At 36.5% G+C, this 17,112-nt stretch overlaps 1 protein-coding gene across 13 annotated transcripts in view; it reads left to right on the top strand.

Moving 5' to 3' along the window:
- The window catches only part of BLTP1 (bridge-like lipid transfer protein family member 1), an 89,185-nt gene that overhangs the window by 61,906 nt on the left and 10,167 nt on the right, over nt 1-17,112 (top strand). For 4 of the 13 annotated variants that reach the window (XM_071753890.1, XM_071753891.1, XM_071753889.1 and 1 more), the window contains 22 exons: nt 11-108; nt 408-593; nt 953-1,121; nt 1,567-1,778; nt 2,344-2,542; nt 3,117-3,176; nt 4,213-4,439; nt 4,942-5,142; nt 5,357-5,487; nt 6,732-6,855; nt 7,261-7,370; nt 7,850-7,940; nt 8,348-8,407; nt 9,991-10,235; nt 10,539-10,754; nt 11,487-11,667; nt 11,881-12,073; nt 14,234-14,395; nt 14,507-14,646; nt 15,657-15,858; nt 16,251-16,454; nt 16,571-16,750. In XM_071753890.1, coding sequence (XP_071609991.1) covers nt 11-108; nt 408-593; nt 953-1,121; nt 1,567-1,778; nt 2,344-2,542; nt 3,117-3,176; nt 4,213-4,439; nt 4,942-5,142; nt 5,357-5,487; nt 6,732-6,855; nt 7,261-7,370; nt 7,850-7,940; nt 8,348-8,407; nt 9,991-10,235; nt 10,539-10,754; nt 11,487-11,667; nt 11,881-12,073; nt 14,234-14,395; nt 14,507-14,646; nt 15,657-15,858; nt 16,251-16,454; nt 16,571-16,750 — 3,591 coding nt within the window. The remainder of the gene's footprint in view (nt 1-10; nt 109-407; nt 594-952; nt 1,122-1,566; nt 1,779-2,343; nt 2,543-3,116; nt 3,177-4,212; nt 4,440-4,941; nt 5,143-5,356; nt 5,488-6,731; nt 6,856-7,260; nt 7,371-7,849; nt 7,941-8,347; nt 8,408-9,990; nt 10,236-10,538; nt 10,755-11,486; nt 11,668-11,880; nt 12,074-14,233; nt 14,396-14,506; nt 14,647-15,656; nt 15,859-16,250; nt 16,455-16,570; nt 16,751-17,112) is intronic. The other 9 variants (XM_071753899.1, XM_071753896.1, XM_071753895.1 and 6 more) reach the window with 6 other exon arrangements.

The following is a 17,112-nucleotide window of genomic DNA, read 5'->3' as shown; positions in this document are numbered from 1 at the left end:
ATGTGTGCAGGAGGGGAACAGCCAATACCTCTCTGGAATGAACATGATGGCACAACTGATGGAGAAAAGCCCAAAATTCTTCTTTACTCATTGAGTCTTCAGTTCAAGGTAGTCTTGTGATAACAAAACTGTGGGTCTAGATGCTATAATTAGCTCTTGGATTTTTACTCAAGGATACTCTGCATGAAGAATATGACCTTGAGTTTGGTTTCTGTAATCTTTCAAAATAACTTTGTGGCACTGCACTGTGAAAAAACAGCCATCACATCTTTTTTTGCTGCACAGTGAAAAGAGCAGTGAAAGGCTGCTGCACAGTGAAAAGAGCTTTTGTTGGTATTGTTTGTTTGTTGCAGTTTTCCCTTTTCTTTTCTAGATCGAAATAACTTAGTATCTTCCTTATTCATTAGGGTATTCAAGTGACAGCTACAACTCCCTCAATGCGAGCTGTGAGATTTGAAACTGGGTTGATAGAACTTGAACTCTCAAACAGACTGCAAACTAAAGCAATGCCTGGAAGTAGCAGCTACCTCAAACTGTTTGGGAAATGCCAGGTGGATTTAAATCTGGCACTAGGACAGATTGTTAAACATCAGGTTAGTACTCAACACCTCTGTAGTAGTATGGTACTAAAAATATACATAACCAAGAGGCTGTCTATGTTGCTGATTTCTTAGTGATCTGCCTGTAAAATGCACAAAGACTGGGGGAGAGTGTTGTGCTTTTTCGATTAGAGGTTTTTTTTTTTTGTCGGATTTTTCTTTTTTTTTTCTGATAAATAAAAAAATAACACTGCAGTCAGAAAGGAACTTTGCTTAAAGACAAAAAGGGGAAAGGAGACATCTTCACATCTTGTTGTAATTTTACATTTTGTCAAACGCTGTAATTTGATTATTTGCTCTGAACTCTTCTCTGCTGCAAACACCTTCTTCTTCCCATTTTTTAACATTTTAAGGTTTATGAAGAAGCTGGCTCAGACTTTCATCAAGTGGCTTATTTCAAGACAAGAATTGGATTAAGAAATGCTCTTCGAGAAGAAATCAGTGGCTCATCAGATAGAGAAGCTGTGCTCATTACTTTGAACAGACCAATAGTTTTTGCTCAGCCTGTGGCTTTTGACAGAGGTACTGAAAGTTGCTACAAATTTGTTTCTATACTGAGGAAGCCTTTTTTTCTTTTTTTTTCTTTTTTTTTTTTTCTGTCAAAACTTCCATTTGCTGAGATGGTTAGATTTCAGGTGGTTTGGTGGGAAGTTGCTTTAAGTCATGGCAAATGAGTGATGCTGAGAACAGTCTTGCTTTCTGTATTTTAACATGTTGCTAAATGACTGGCTTTGACCTTCCTGTCCTTTGCTGCGTGAGTCTCTTCACTTAATCCAGAATAAGTGCATGGCCATTGTTGTACATCCACTGTCTTAGAAACTGTAAAAATGAAAAAAACCCCAACCTTAATTTAGAGATAGTGGTGTGGGTTTTTTGGTAGTTTTTTGTTTGTTTTTTTTTGTTATTGGTTGGTTGTTTTTTTTATATATATTGATTTAAATTGAGCATTTCTGGTTTCTTCATGAAGCTGTCCTATTCTGGCTGAACTACAAGGCTGCATATGACAACTGGAATGAACAGAGGATGGCTTTACATAAGGATATTCATATGGCCACAAAGGAAGTGGTAGATATGCTGCCTGGAATCCAACAAACCTCTGCACAGGCTTTTGGGACCCTCTTTCTTCAGCTGACTGTCAATGACTTAGGAATTTGCCTGCCCATTACAAACACACCTCAGGTAATCAAAATGCCTAAAGCAACATGACTTTGGGTAGTCATAGTTGAACTATTTTGAAATATTTTTATGTCCATAAATGTAACTTTTCATCATGACAATGCAGAAGTTGCAGGATGCTGGCAACCAGCCTCTGTGGTGAAGCAATGCTGGCACGATGTGTTGTGCAGGATGTTCTGTAAGGGAACATGCACTTATGTGCAACCTTTCTTGGGGAAAAGAATAAATCCCGGGCTTCTGTTCTATGGTCATGGAGCCATATGTTTCATAGCTCTTGATTTTCTAGTCCTTGTTAAAACAGGGATTTTCCTTCCTTTTCCAGATGAGCTCAATTCCTGGTGCCCTCTCATATTTGTAATGTAGGTGTTACATTTATAAAACAATGCAAGACATTGCATGGACAGATACAGTGATTTTGAAACTTACTGCAGAAAAGGAAAAATACAAGGAGATACAAGAAGTAGATAATTTTTTTTCATAGAAAAAGATAAACAGCATTTGAAATTTGTACAATATCACTTTGACATTGTGATGACCGATAAATTCTATCTGTGATTTTATTTTCCAGTCAAACCACACTGCAGATCTTGACACTGGCTCTGCTTTAGTCCTGACTATTGAAAGCACCTTAATCACTGCCTGCTCCTCAGAATCTTTAGTTAGCAAAGGCCATTTTAAAAACTTCTGTATCCGTTTTGCTGATGGCTTTGAGACAAGTTGGGATGACTGGAAACCAGAAATAAGAGGAGATCTAGTAATGAATGCATGTAAGTGGGTGTGATTTTTATACTGGACAACAGTATTTTGCTATTTTTACCCTTTCCTGTGACTTTTAATACTGCTGAACTTTCCTGAAGATTTGAAAGAAAACACTTCCATCTTTTGAAAGCAAAATAATATAGATCTTAAAGGTTGTATTGCTTTGTTTTCCTCTATGAATAGCTTTGTTGCTATATGATTAATTGTAAGCATTTAAGTTCTGTTTGAGAGATGTTGGAAGAGCTGGATGCTTTGCTTTTATATAATCTCATAAAACCCCAGTAAGCTTTTAATAGTTTAGTATTGGTGATTTTCATTTAGGTATGTATATCTTTCACTGTGGTGAAGATTCTAGAATTTATAGAATTTTAAGTTGACAGACTTAGATGTTACCAAACTTGGATGTTACCAAGTAGACTCACTTTACTAAGTAGGAAAAGTCATTCAGTGGGAATTAATACTTAATATCCTATCCAACACTGCTGATGCAGAGATCAAGAGACTGAGGTGGGACTTGGAAAGACTTGTTTACAGCAACTTGGACTCTGCCTAATCAGTGCATGTGCTTCATGCTTCATACAGGTGTGGTGCCAGATGGGACATATGAAGTGTGTTCTAGGACAACAGGACAGGCTGCAGCAGGTAATACACTTTTTTAATCAAATCCTAAATAAATGAAGCATTCACAATATAGGAAATTTAGATCCTTTACCTGTGTTGTAATTTAATTGCTGGTTTGAGGTTTTTTTGTTTTGTTTAGTATCTTGTTTTGTGGTAGAACTCCTCAATGTTTTTATCTGCTCCATATTTCCAAGCTATTCCAGTTTTTGAGTCACATTGGCACCACTAGTTTTAGATTTTTACCTGCAGAATAACACATGATACGTGTGTGTTTTTTCCATGGCTGGGTAATAGTTCATTACAGAAATATTGTTCTTCCACTTCCTGTCCTAGAGACTACTGAAAATCTTTCAGGCCTTCTCATGCTGAGGTTTAGCCTCCTGAGCTCTCGTTCTTCCCTCACCTCTTCCAGACATGGCTTCTCTTTCTCCCAAACTCTTTCTATTCACAGTCTCTCCTATTGAGTTGTTTGGACATTCTCCAGAGACCTAAAAAATACTTTGCAGTCTCTGTCTTGGTAAAAACAGAATCTCGTGTAGTTCTGCTTAAAGGAAGTACTGTATTTTGATGCTGAAAGGTAGTATTCTTTAGAAAAATCTTGGTTATACAGAAGGCATATTGCACATATATTATAACATCTTTCAGCCTTCTTATTGAAGATTTGAAACTGTCAGTATTTTGCATGCAGATAGACATCCTTTAGGTTTCTTGCTGTTAAAAATCCTGTTCTAGAATAGTATACTTGGCTGCAATTGTAAGCCCTGAACTTTGAGAAGCTCTTTCCTGGTCGTCAGCCTTGCTGAAGGGAGTGTGTGCTCATTACATTTGTATGAGTACAACACTAGTAAAAGAAACAGTAACTTTGTAGCTGTGAAGTACTTCCAGGAAGCATTTCAATTGTAGAATGTTTCCCCCCAAGCCGGTAGAAAACACAGTTCTTAGTAACTAATTTGTCTTGGGTAACTAATACATAACTCAGCATGGGGAGATTTTTAAAAGAGGAAAAACGTTTAACCAGGTTTGGGGTTTTTCTGTTTTGTTTTGTTTTTTAATGCAGAAAGTAGTAGTGCTGGAACCTGGACACTGAATGTGTTATGGAAGATGTGTGGTATTGATGTCCACATGGATCCAAACATTGGGAAAAGATTGAATGCTTTAGGCAACACACTCACAACATTGACAGGAGAAGAAGATATTGATGATATTGCTGACCTCAACTCTGTAAACATAGCTGACCTTTCAGATGAGGATGAAGTTGACACAATGTCTCCCACTGTTCATGCGGTAAGTGAATAAACCAAAGTGCTGCTGGTTGGGAAAGGTGTGACAAAGCCTTCAGTCAAATGAAAACATCTTGATCTGAGTCAAGCGTGCTACTCCTTATATTTCATATAACTCTTGCTGCAAATCAAGAAAGTTTGTGTGTTAGTTCTCTTACTCCATATTTCAGAGGCAAGAAATCATGAATCATATTTCTACTGGTGCTATGTGGAAATATCGATCTGGATTTGAAAATATGGAGACACAATACCTAACTTCAGGTGCCTGAGTTGGAAAAGGTGTGGCTTGTAGATAGGTTTTGTTAACAGGAGAGCCAAGTTACTAATGTAAAAAAATTAGAAAAATTTATTTTTTGTACCTCTACCTAAATATGCCACTGAACTTGCTTTTTGGTTTCACATAAAAACATTTTAACAAATATTCTTTAATGACTATATCAAATGTCTCTTGCCTGCCACAGTGAAAACACTATCCCAGAGCTCTAATGTTCCTGTTTGTTGTTTAGAAATCAGGTGGAGGCTCATTGTGTGGAGATGCACGCAAGCTAACAATCAGGCAGCGGATTGTTAATCACCTGCTGGGTTTGAGCCCCGCAAAGCAGCGCTACTCTGTTCCTGTAGAGTATCTATTGGGGACAGCCAGGAGTGATTCTCTCCAGTCTAGCAGATCACATATGAAAGCAGGCAGATCCTGCTCATGGGGACATGTATGTAGTAGCTACAGCGTGTTTCACTGAATGATGGGATTTGGATCACTGGAAAAAATCTAATCAGCTGCCTTTTGATATTAACCTGATTCCTTTGCATGCACTAGTTCAAATTTTAAGGTGTGAAATTCACTTTGTCTATTGTTAAATCCCACTAGAGCACTAGTACCAGTACTAGTAATGAGGACATTAATTAAATGTTTATTTTAAATAGGAAATTGTTGATCACAGACGGCAGGGAGCTTCTGGTATCCAAACTGGAGATCAGCGCGGAAGAAAATTTGTGAAGCGCTTGGTTGATATCAGGGAACTCAACGAGCAAGCTAAAGTTATTGATGACTTAAAGTAAGTTGGGTGTTGCTTTAACTCACTCAAAATTTGGGGATAGCAAACGGTAGCTGATTTTTTTTCTTTTGATATCACATATCTTCCGGCACTGTGGTGGGCAAGTGGAAATCATTGTCTTTATTTACATAAGAAATTGTCCTTTCATTTTCAGTAAGAAAAAATTATAAATATATATACTCTCAAATTTCTCAAATTCTTCTCTAAAAATAAGATTAGTCTCTATTCTTTCTGGTTCTGCAATGCAATGGCTGATTATGGTCGATTTACTCTTGTTTCAAAATTTTAGTTACAACTTGATTTACTATCATAATGATTGCTTTAACAAAATACATTACTTTGTAAGTGTAATAAGCTTAGTCTTGTTCACTAGAAAAAGAAAAATATTTAAATTTACTATTTTTGCATATTTATGATATTTTAAATTTTAAACTCCTATGCTGTACTTGAGAAAACCTTGAAGATGGAACTATTTCAAATTTTATGATTTTTTATAAATTTCACATGAACAACTTCTTTCAGTTTTATTAGTTCTTCACAGTCATGGTGTGTTGGACTTATACAGAGCAATTATATGTGAATTTTGGAATTTAGGTTAAATGTTTCTCCTAATACAAGTTCAAGAATCAAAATTATGTTTTATGTCTGGTTCTTCTCAGTTTACTTCAGTAAATTGTGACTTGTTCAAAATAGCAGTTGCTTTACAGAGTTTAAAAGTTCTCAAGCTATGTGTTTTTTCTGCAGAAGGCTGTAATTGGTGACAGGGCTTTGGCCTGTTAAGGCCAGGTGGGTGTTTCTTCACCCTGCTGGGGATTCTCAGATTTGTCCATTATGTTTGCTTTTAATTAATTGGCTGATGTGATCGAAAGTGTTTAGGATGTCCCTAATGTATTTCTTACAACTAAGGCTTTTTGTATTTAGAGAGCTGCTGCATAGGTATTCTTATTCTCCATCCTATTTAGCATATTTTGTTCTACATCCTGTCTGTCCTTTTAAGTCACTCAGAGACAGAAACCTTAAAATCAGTCCTCAAGTAAAATATTATACCCAACAAAAAAAGCTGTATTGAGAAGGAACCTTTGCAGCAATTCTGTCATAAGTAACTACTGGCTATAAGTATCTACTGGAAAAAAAAAAAAAGGAAATTGAGTAATTGCCAGTGAAAGCAGGACATCATTGCAGCACAGATTTTGGAATGGTGAAAATGTCATCTGTAAGACAACTCAACCATGCTCTCTCCCCAGAAAACTGGGTGCAAGTGAAGGGACTATAAACCAAGAAATTCAGCGCTATCAGCAGCTGGAGTCAGTGGCTGTGAACGACATCCGCAGAGACGTCCGCAAGAAGCTGCGTAGGTCCAGTATGAGGGTGAGCAGTATCAAGTTACTGGTAAAAACAGTACTACCTGCTTTCCATATTTCTTTTCTGCCTCTTGATTAAAGCAAAGAGAAAACTTAAGTGATGGAAAATGAAGGTTAAGAATATCAAATAGCTCAGCCACTCCTTTACCTTTAGGAGAGAGTGGGCAAAGTTGGTTTGTTTTTTTTTTCCCCTTGTAATAGTACTGGTAGAAAAATGGAAATTTTAAGGAAACTATAGTGGAAATAGGTTTATTTGCTCACTCACAAAATACTTCAAAAATCTGAAAATAGTCACATACACACACAAAATATTTTAACTTCACTGGTGCATCCATGTAAAATAGTGTTTTAGCTTGCCAGGGTTTTTCTTTGTGTTCTCAGTGTTGCATTTAAATGTTATTTTTTGGTTTAGGCTGCATCCTTGAAAGACAAATGGGGACTCAGCTACAAACCCAGCTATAGCAGATCTAAGAGTATTTCAGCGTCAGGAAGACCACCTCTGAAGAGAATGGACAGAACAAGGTAAGTTTCTGGGAATCTAAGATCTGTGACAGTGGCATAAGTAACAGAGGAAATATTGGTCTTTGACCCTGAGAATCCTTTTGCTATAGGCAGCAGCTGTAGGTGGTGGCATTGCATAGGAAGAGGTAGTTTTGGACAACAGGCATGTTCTAAAAATAAACTTTTCACATTTTGTGTGGGGTTTTTTTTCCAGATTTCTTTTTTGGCCCACTTAGTAGTATGTCAGATGAGGCTGGTGATAGACTACCAGCCAGAGCTTCCTTCTCTTTCTTTTGGCCCATCTTTTTCCTTTTTGTGTACCCTAAATCTTCAATTATATATTCAATTTATACTTTTTATTTTTCTTAGCAACACGGTAAGAACTCACTGTACTTTTTTATTGCATGCAGTTAACTCTTGTTGTGTAGGTGACTGTTTGCATGTGCACAGAATCTTGTTGTAAAACACCACAAGCTGTTGTGTTCTGGTTTTGCTTATAGTTCACGACTAGGAGACAGTGAAGACCTCCCAGATATCCGTGTGGATGCTGCTTCTCCTGGGCCAAGAGTAACTTTCAACATCCAAGATTCTGTAAGAAGTACTTTATGTACCATATAGTTGTATTTCTTGTGCCACCTATCACGAGATAGATAAACCTAGGTGGACCAAAACTGCTTGTATGTGTTTGTCTTTTAATCTGTGTATGTGTATACACATGTATGTGTATATATGCAAATAGTATAATTACAGTCTTTTGGGAATTTTTATCAGAAGTGTGCAAAAATCATCTTGTATTTTTTGTGCTTGAATATATTTAAATTTTTGGAAAATGGGTATTCATCAGTTTGCTGTAGCCCTACAGGTGTATTTTAAATGGATTGTTAATCTTTGCTTTTGTTTGTTGCTGTGTTTTCTCATTTTAAAAAAGTTCGTTGTTTTGCATGGCTAAGATGATTGTAATTGTTTTAATTTTGTTTTTTTTTTTACTTTTAATTAAGTTGAATAAAACAGCTTTGGGGATTGCACATTCCAGCTGTCCAGGGGAAGGGTATTTTCAGGTATTTCTGAAAAGAAGCAAGTATTCTTTGCCAGGGAACTAATTGATCTCACAGGGAGCTGCTTTTCAATGTTTCATCTCTTTTGCTCTTAGCTAAACAGAATGTATATGAAATTTGAAAATAGTTAAGTTTAAAGTTTAGGAGTGTTTTTACACACTTAAGTAAATATAAACCATGGTAGTTTTTCTTAGATGAATTAGTGAATTTTTTTTTAGTGTGTGTTTATGAAGACTGATCAAGGCTGATATCAAGAGCCACAAGTCTAGCCTTGAGAATGGACTTGTAGTGTGAGAACAGAATTTCAGTGTGTGTGTGTGTGTGTGTGTGTGTGTGTGTGTGTGTGTGCAGGTGTCTTCATCTTTGTGTTCCAAGATTACAGCCATTTACACCAGCACAAAATAATTGCCAGGTGGGAAGATGCTTTTGTATTCTTGTATTTATTGCAGAGTAAAACATTTCCAAATAATAGTGAGCAGGGAATGTGCCAAAACGTATACCCAGAGAACAAATGGTGACTTTTTAACTGCTTTAAAAAAACATTTTTAGGGAAGATACTAAAGGTTTTTTTCTTAAAAATAAAAGCCAAGCAAAACCCAAAACAAGCCAACAAAAACAGACAAAAAACCTAAACTCAACAGGTAGTAGCATACCTTTTCTTCCCTCAGACTCACCTCATGCTCCCAAAAATGATTTCTTATTTCTGAGAGAAAGGTGAAAATGGAACAGAAGAAATGTGTTTGGCACATTTAAATCTGTTCATGTTAAAAAGGTATCTTACCTTTTTTTGTTGTCTTATATATAAGTACAGTTGGCTCCAGTTTTGTTGGCATAGCAGAACGCTATCAAACACTGAAATATAACGAATGTTGACTATTTAAAAATTTATAATATCACTGATGTTATAATGCTGGTTCTTATCTTCAGCAAAGCTCTAATTTGAATTCTCAAAAAACTGTGTATCTCCATAGTAATACTGCACAGGTAGTGTTGGTGTTAAAACTAACACTTCCAGAGACTTTTCACATGCATAGTAAAGACATTAATGTTGGAAAATTGCAGTGTGGTGCTTGTGGTGTGCATTATGTGACAAACAGGAGGCCCCTTTTGGGAATTTAGCCTGAAGTTTGTTTTGTGTTAAAGCACTTTTGCCCATTCTGTGCTGTACATTCTGTGTTAGCATTCTGCATGTGCCTCACTAATGCTGCTGGGGCCCTCACCCCTCTACAAGGGTCATGGGGATTTTTGCTGTCTATTGCTCTTTTCTTAAAAAAAAAAATAATGTAAATGAAATGTTTTAATTTATTCCAGTTGTGTGAGTTGGTCAGAGCATGATACATATTTAGCTAACAGATTGAGCTTGATCACTTGGCAATGGCGAATTCTTCTCCACCAAGCCTTCCTTTCTTTCTTTTTCATAATGCATCTTGAAGTTTCTATGCCTGCTGCCACTATATTAGGAGTAACTTGGTAGAAAGGGTTTCTTACAGCATTCTTGCTTTTTTATTTCCAGAACTATCTAATGCAGTCTTGATGAGAATGCTATCTGTGGAAATTTTAATACCTTTTTGTCTTTCTATAATCAGTTTCCAGAGGAGACAGAAATGGACCTTTTGTCTGTAACTATTGATGGTCCCTCCCACTACTCATCTACCAGTGAAGGCTCGTGCTCAGTATTTGGTTCACCCAAACCTCCAGCAGCCTTCTCACCCGGCATTCCCTTCCAGCCTGAAGAAGGACGTCGGGATGACAGCTTATCATCAAGCAGTGAGGACTCTGAGAGGGAGGATGACCATGAAAGGGAGAGGACATATTTTTATAGGAAACCACCGTAAGTAATGGTCTTAGGAATATAAATAAAGAAAATACACTTGAAATACTGACCTCAGTGCTACAAAATCTTTTCTTGATTGAGAATTAAAAGAGGCTACCTTACACTACCCTACACTAGGGAAGAATACTTAGTAATATGTTGATGGAAGATGGATCGTTGTATTGCTGACAGATGAGGCTTTTCTCAGAGCATTTCTTAAAAGATTCTATATTGAGTGAGGACACAGTCTGAGGAATGCCTCCTGCCATCTGCTCAGGTGGATGCCATGCTAACATCTGATCCACCATTGTGCCTCTGCAGGAGCACCTCTCGCAAGAAAGCAACGGGTTTCGCTGCTGTCCACCAGCTCTTCACTGAGCGCTGGCCAACAACACCTGCCAACAGGAGTATGACTGGCACTACCACGGAGAGAAACATTGACTTTGAGCTTGATATCAGGGTTGAAATTGACTGTGGAAAATGTGTGCTGCACCCTACAATGCTTCAGCAAGAACATGATGACATTAGCTTACGAAGGTAAGGCACCTGTTACTTAGCTGCCTTATGAGGAACAGGGAATGAGTAATTGATTCTGCTTTAGCTGTTAAGTCCATGTGGGATATTTCCATCACTTAAGTTATGACCATATGCACAATAATTGACTCTTAAGCACTGACCTGTTTGAAAAGCAGAGGATATAGACATTAGCTTGTTCCTGTCACTTTATTCATAGTAATTATCACTACTTCAGAGCATAAGTTGCAATTGTTATGGCCTAGTGCAGCATGGGGAGTATTTGTTTAGCAAGTACTAGCATATATACCCCTCTTCTGGTTTTATTTTTTTTAAATCACGTTTTATTTTTAATAAGCTTTCAAAGTTAGGCTTAGGCTTTCAAAGCAATTGGATTGTTGGGGTTTTTTTCATCCTGCTGCTTAGTAACCTTACAACTTAGTGCATCCACATAATGGTTTGGGTAATACTAGGGCTGCTACTGTGTTTTCTTATGATTTTTGAGGACTTCCGTTCATTTATGAGTGTGAAAGCATGCAGATGTTCTCTCTTTCTTAATAAAATGGTGAAACCAGAGTGGGCAGACAGAATGGAGGAGTAGAGGTCAGAGGAAGTAGAATAAAAGAGAGACTGAAATGCCTTGCTTATTTAGCTGATTTGTATTAGACATCTCTAGGTTCTTTAATACTAGAAAAAAAGCTTTTATTACTATAAATATAAAGTTTACTTTGGTAACATGCAGCGTATTTATTTTAGGAGCTATGATCGGAGTTCCAGAAGTTTGGATCAAGAGTCTCCTTCAAAAAAGAAGAAATTTCAAACTAATTATGCATCTACTACTCACTTACTTGCTGGCAAGAAAGTGCCATCATCTCTACAGACAAAATCTAGTGATGTGGAAACAACAGTGTTTTATATTCCTGGGGTGGATGTAAAGGTAAAAGCAGTGTCTAACTCAGCAGGGAAGCACTTGCTTTTCCCTCCAGTTCAAATATGATTTCAAAGCAAATACATTTATGTAGAAATTCATATACACAGAGCACCTCTGCAATATCTTTTTTCCATTATACTGCTAAAGTAGGAGGAATGACACCAAACTGTGAAATTGAGCTACTTGTATGATTCAAATGGATCTTTCTTTGCTTTCCAGTTGCACTACAACTCTAAGACTTTAAAAACTGAATCGCCAAATACCTCTCGAGGATCCTCTTTGCCAAGAACCCTTTCCAAAGAGTCCAAGCTGTATGGTATGAAAGATACTGCCACATCTCCTTCTCTGTCTAGCACTATCCACAGCAAGACTAATACCTTACTTCCTCCCCAACCCCCACCCATCCCATCAGGTACTTAGAAACAATAACATTCTAAAACTTATCATGGATGATTTATCTTTCCTTCATGTAATCTACTAGCTTTAGATCTGTCTGCACAGTATCTGAAGGGCTGTATTTATCAAGTCTCAACTTTGGTTGCAGCAGCCTAATCCCAGAAGCATAAATGCTGTTCATAAGAATGTATTTTTACAAACAAACCAGTCTCAATATTTCTGTCAGATTTACCATTTTCCAGTGATGAGCTGTCACTGCCTCCTCCCTGTTATCATTTAACAAAACAATGCTAATTATTGGAAAGCAAAGTTAAGGTATTGGTGTAAGAAGTGAATGCTAACTGCTTTATTCCTCATAATCCAAAGAAAAAAAATCAGATTAATCTTTGCTTCCATATATTACACTATTCAAAGCATACTTTCAGATTTTAAGCACTTTCTGCCCCACAAGTAATGCATATATTTTTGCTTTCTGGAGTTAGGTTATTTCTGAGGCAGCTGTTTGTTTTATATTCATATTAATCAAAATACCAGACTAATGTCCTCAACTGTGCAGGCCCTTAAATAAATTACGATTTGGTGTCACATAAATTCTCCTACTTGAATTTTGTTTTATTTGAAATGATTCCTGTTTTCAAGCAGGAGTCTGTTGTTACACCAGATCAGATCTAGAGGTTTGTAGATTACATCTCCAGCTTCTGAGACATTCACTCTTCTCTCCTTTGGCATTCAAGTATCACTTTAAAAATAAAGCCAAAATTTTGTCCAAGTGTGATGAGCAGGCAAAAGTAATAACTTCGAAAAATTGTGTGTGATTGGTAGTTTGGCTTTTCTTTTGTGGTGGGGTTTTTTTTGGTGTGCTTTTTTAATATAAAACCAATGGAGATTCTGGGAGAGAACAGTGAAATGGGGACACCTTCTTTAATTAACCATACTTTTAAACCATTTGTTCTTCCTCCTTTAGGTGTCCATCCTCTGTAACTATCAGACATTGTGTCATCTTGTTGTGTACTACTTTTCTTCAATTTTCTACTGTATTTTGCTAGCCTTTTTTCATTTTTTGCACGTCATGTCCAGTTTCTGACCCTTGTTGATTTTATGCCTATAAGCTCTACCTTTGGCAGGAAGCTTTGAAATTATTCTTGCACCATGATATAAGTGTCTCCCAAACCTAGGGATTACAATTACTGTGCTTCTTTATGGATTGTATTTATCAAAATATTTATTAGTTCTGAACTGTTTTGAACTACACTTACTCTTACATGTATTCCTTTTTTATTAATGTTCTTCCACTGAAATGGAAGCTGCATTGTCTTACTTGCTTGGTCTATAGTAAGAGCAAAATTGGACAATCTAGTTGGAGGTACTAGACAGAATATACTGTCTACAATAAAAAAAATCAATATTTGAGATTTTAGCAAATAAAAGGATTTTTTAACTCTGTTTTAGTCATTTAGTTAACATTTATATTGTTCATAGAAATTTTTAAATCAGTACTTTCATTTCTCTCCATCCCAATAGCTATTTCATAGAGACAGAAACTGGAAGGGTACTAATATATTCTGTGCACATTTATATTTTGGTGAATATGGATCCAAGTGTTAGCATCTCCCACAGATTTAGAAGACAAAAACCTTTTTATTAGTTAATACACTGGTTAGCTCCAAGCTTTCAAAAAAACCTCTTTCAGAATCTTTAGCTATAATATGCATAAATGTAATAGGACTTGCCATTTACAGTTTTAATTTGTTGATGTATTTTTCTCATTTTAAACTGATGTTCTTCCTAGTCTCATGTGTACTTTTCCTAGTACCATTTTAGTTTCCAGTCAGCTGTTGTTACTTTGCATTGTGTCCTTGGAGGAGAATTGTGTGTGTCTGATTTCAGTGCTATTTTTTAAAAAAGCAAAGTGGTAACAGTGACGTAAGAATGCTTGGTCAAGAACATGCACAAGGGAATTACTGTCACACAGGACAAACAAATAATTGACTTTGCACAGTTTTCATAGTGAAAACTTCTAGCTTTATTTTTTCTAACCAATCTGATTTCTGCCTTTGCAGATGGTGATACAGAGATACAGAGAAAACAGCTTTTAAAAGTATAAAGTATCTTCTGATGTTATTCATTTAGTGTTGAGTGGTATTACATTAGACAATTTATCTTTTAAATGTTGCAGCCAAAGGGAAAGGAAGTGGTGGAGTGAAAACTGCTAAACTCTATGCATGGGTTGCCCTCCAGTCACTCCCAGAGGAAATGGTGATCAGCCCATGCTTACTCGACTTCCTGGAGAAAGCACTTGAAACCATTCCAATCACACCCATTGAAAGGAATTACACAGGTAAGTTCAATATTTGCATTCTAGTACTCTGTTTTATTTGTCTCCTAGTGGCATTGCTCTGTTCTTCCCTTTAAATTCCACTTTCTAATGAGTTCTTGTATTTTTAAAAAGCTGTTAGTTCCCAGGATGAAGACATGGGACAATTTGATATACAGGATCCCTTAGAAGAGTCCACAACATCACTTGTATCATCCTCCACCTCAGCATATTCATCTTTCCCTGTAGATGTGGTGGTTTATGTACGAGTTCAGGTGAGGTTTAACTCAGCATTTGGTATAATTAGGTATAATAAATGTCTTTGAGACAATACATTCTTCTCAGTTTGCTTTTTTTGTTTTTTTTTTTTCTTAAAAAAAAAGTATTTTCAAGTGGTTTTTCCTGAGATATTAATTTCTAGAGAGATGATAAAATGGGACTTACTGCAGTAGAAGTTATGACATGTTTTAGTCCTGGGGAGACCAAATAAAGGAGCTACTTCTCCAATCACAGTTCTTTTTAATGAGCATTTTTAATTATTCCTTCTTCTTTGTTGCTTTTAGACTTTTTTTTTAAAGTATCTTTCATAGCTAGTATTTTTGTCTATTGTTTATATCTACCATTACAAAACAAAAATAGTTCTTAGAGATTTCATCAATTTATGTTGGAAATGTAGTAATGTACAGTTACCATCTACAAGGTATTATTCCCACTGCTTAATAATTTGTATCTGAGCTTTTTATATGTGTTAGAGAGAAAAGTTCTACTGCAGGAGTGATTCAGAGCACTTGAGCCTGATCTGAATGTTGCTATTATGTTTTTCCACTTTGCTCAAACAACATTTTTTCCTGGTATAACTTTGATTATGTTTCAAATTGGACAACATATTCAACATATTCTGACAGAGGCATTTTATGACTTTGTTTTTTGGTTTTGTTTTTTGGGGGGTTTTATGCATATGAAAATTAAATACAACAATCTATAGATTCACTCAGCTTTTATTCCAAAACTAATCTATCCAGAAATGCATTCAGGGGAATTGAGGCTTTCAGCATCACCATGACTGGTTCTCTGCAAGCTTTGCATGAGCTATGAATTAGGAAGGAAGAAGAGAAAGGGGATGGACTTGTCCTTTGCTGCATCTAGGATTCATGTGTCCAATCTGAAAATGTTGTAGTTTATTAATATTTTTAAAATTAATATATAGCACTTCATAGTACAAATTTGGGATGTTTTCAGTACGTCACATTGGTTCATTGAATGCTTTGTTTTTTCTGTCTTTTAGCCTTCGCAAATCAAGTTTAGTTGCTTGCCAGTATCAAGAGTTGAATGTATGCTGAAGTTGCCTTCCCTGGATCTTGTTTTCTCTTCAAACCGAGGAGAACTGGAAACATTAACTGCAACATACCTATCAGAAACTGCATCAGTTGGTGGCAGTGTTTCACAGAGTGGCACAAAGAACGCAGCTGGTAAATCTGGAGCACCAGGTAATATGTAATGAAGGTTTATGCAGCTTGTAGCATAACTAAGTATAATGGTCTGTCATCTAAAATGAGTGCAGAGGATAAACTTTTACATACATTAAAGCTAGACATTTATGTATTAGTGAGTTAAGTAGGATTTATTCATGTTGTACCAGTTTCCAATAAAAGCTTGGGCAGATTATATTGGAGTTTTCCTTGTATTGTCTGAGTTCAGTTATCTCTTAAGAAAAGGTGAGCATCAATACCTAGAACATTTAAGTTACATTGCTGTGGCAAGGATATAATTTGACATGCATTTGATCTGTTTAATATTGCTCTGAACAGTCAGTGTTATCTCACATTTGAAAATGCTTTCATATTAAAACTGACTTTTGCAAAAAAACCTTTGACTTCAGGATCATCACCTGGACTAGGCAGCCCTCTGGGCAGAACACGGCACAGCAGCAGTCAGTCAGACTTGACTACCTCCAGTAGCAGCTCCTCAGGCCTGAGCTTTACTGCCTGCATGTCAGACTTCTCCCTTTATGTGTTCCATCCATATGGAGCTGGAAAACAAAAATCTGCTGTTACTGTTCTAACACCTGGATCTGGAGCCTTAGGTACAGAACAAGTTTTTCTTTTCTTTAATGAACATCGTTCAAGCTTGGCATGATTTTCTGAACTGACTATCTGAAAAGGTCACAGAAGATTCAACTTATTCCTTTCGTATTTTTAGGTAATGTGGATGAGGAGCCAACTTCAGTCACTGGCCGAAAGGATTCTTTGAGCATTAACCTTGAGTTTGTGAAAGTCAGCCTGTCACGAATAAGGCGTTCAGGAGGTTCCTCCTTTTTTGAGAGTCAGTCTGCAAGCAAAGCTACCAGCAAGATAGATACCACATTGATAAACATATCTGGTATATGCTTATTTCATTTTAATACCATCTGTTAAGCCAATTAGAGAACTGCTGTTTCAGTGAGGTACTTTACTTTAGCAGCTCTTGTAGATGTTATGAGAGCCATATATTTTTAGTGTGTAGTAAAATGTTTCCTCTCTTTGAGTGATGTAGGGATTGATTAAATACATTAAATTTTAATGGTACTTGGAGTACCTATTTGCAGATACAAAGATATTTAGCATCCTGATTCATTTAATGTAACTATATGGGTTTGCTCAAACACATCTCTGCCATCACTCCAGGTGACTTAATGTGACACTTTTATCTCACAATATTATTGTGAGATTGTACTGGATCTGGCTAGGGCAGAATTAACTTCC

This window comes from Heliangelus exortis, chromosome 10 (genome assembly GCF_036169615.1).
Source record: "Heliangelus exortis chromosome 10, bHelExo1.hap1, whole genome shotgun sequence".
NCBI lineage: Eukaryota > Metazoa > Chordata > Aves > Apodiformes > Trochilidae > Heliangelus > Heliangelus exortis.
Note: the sequence above shows the minus strand (reverse complement) of the source record. Positions and strands in the feature narration are given on the sequence as shown.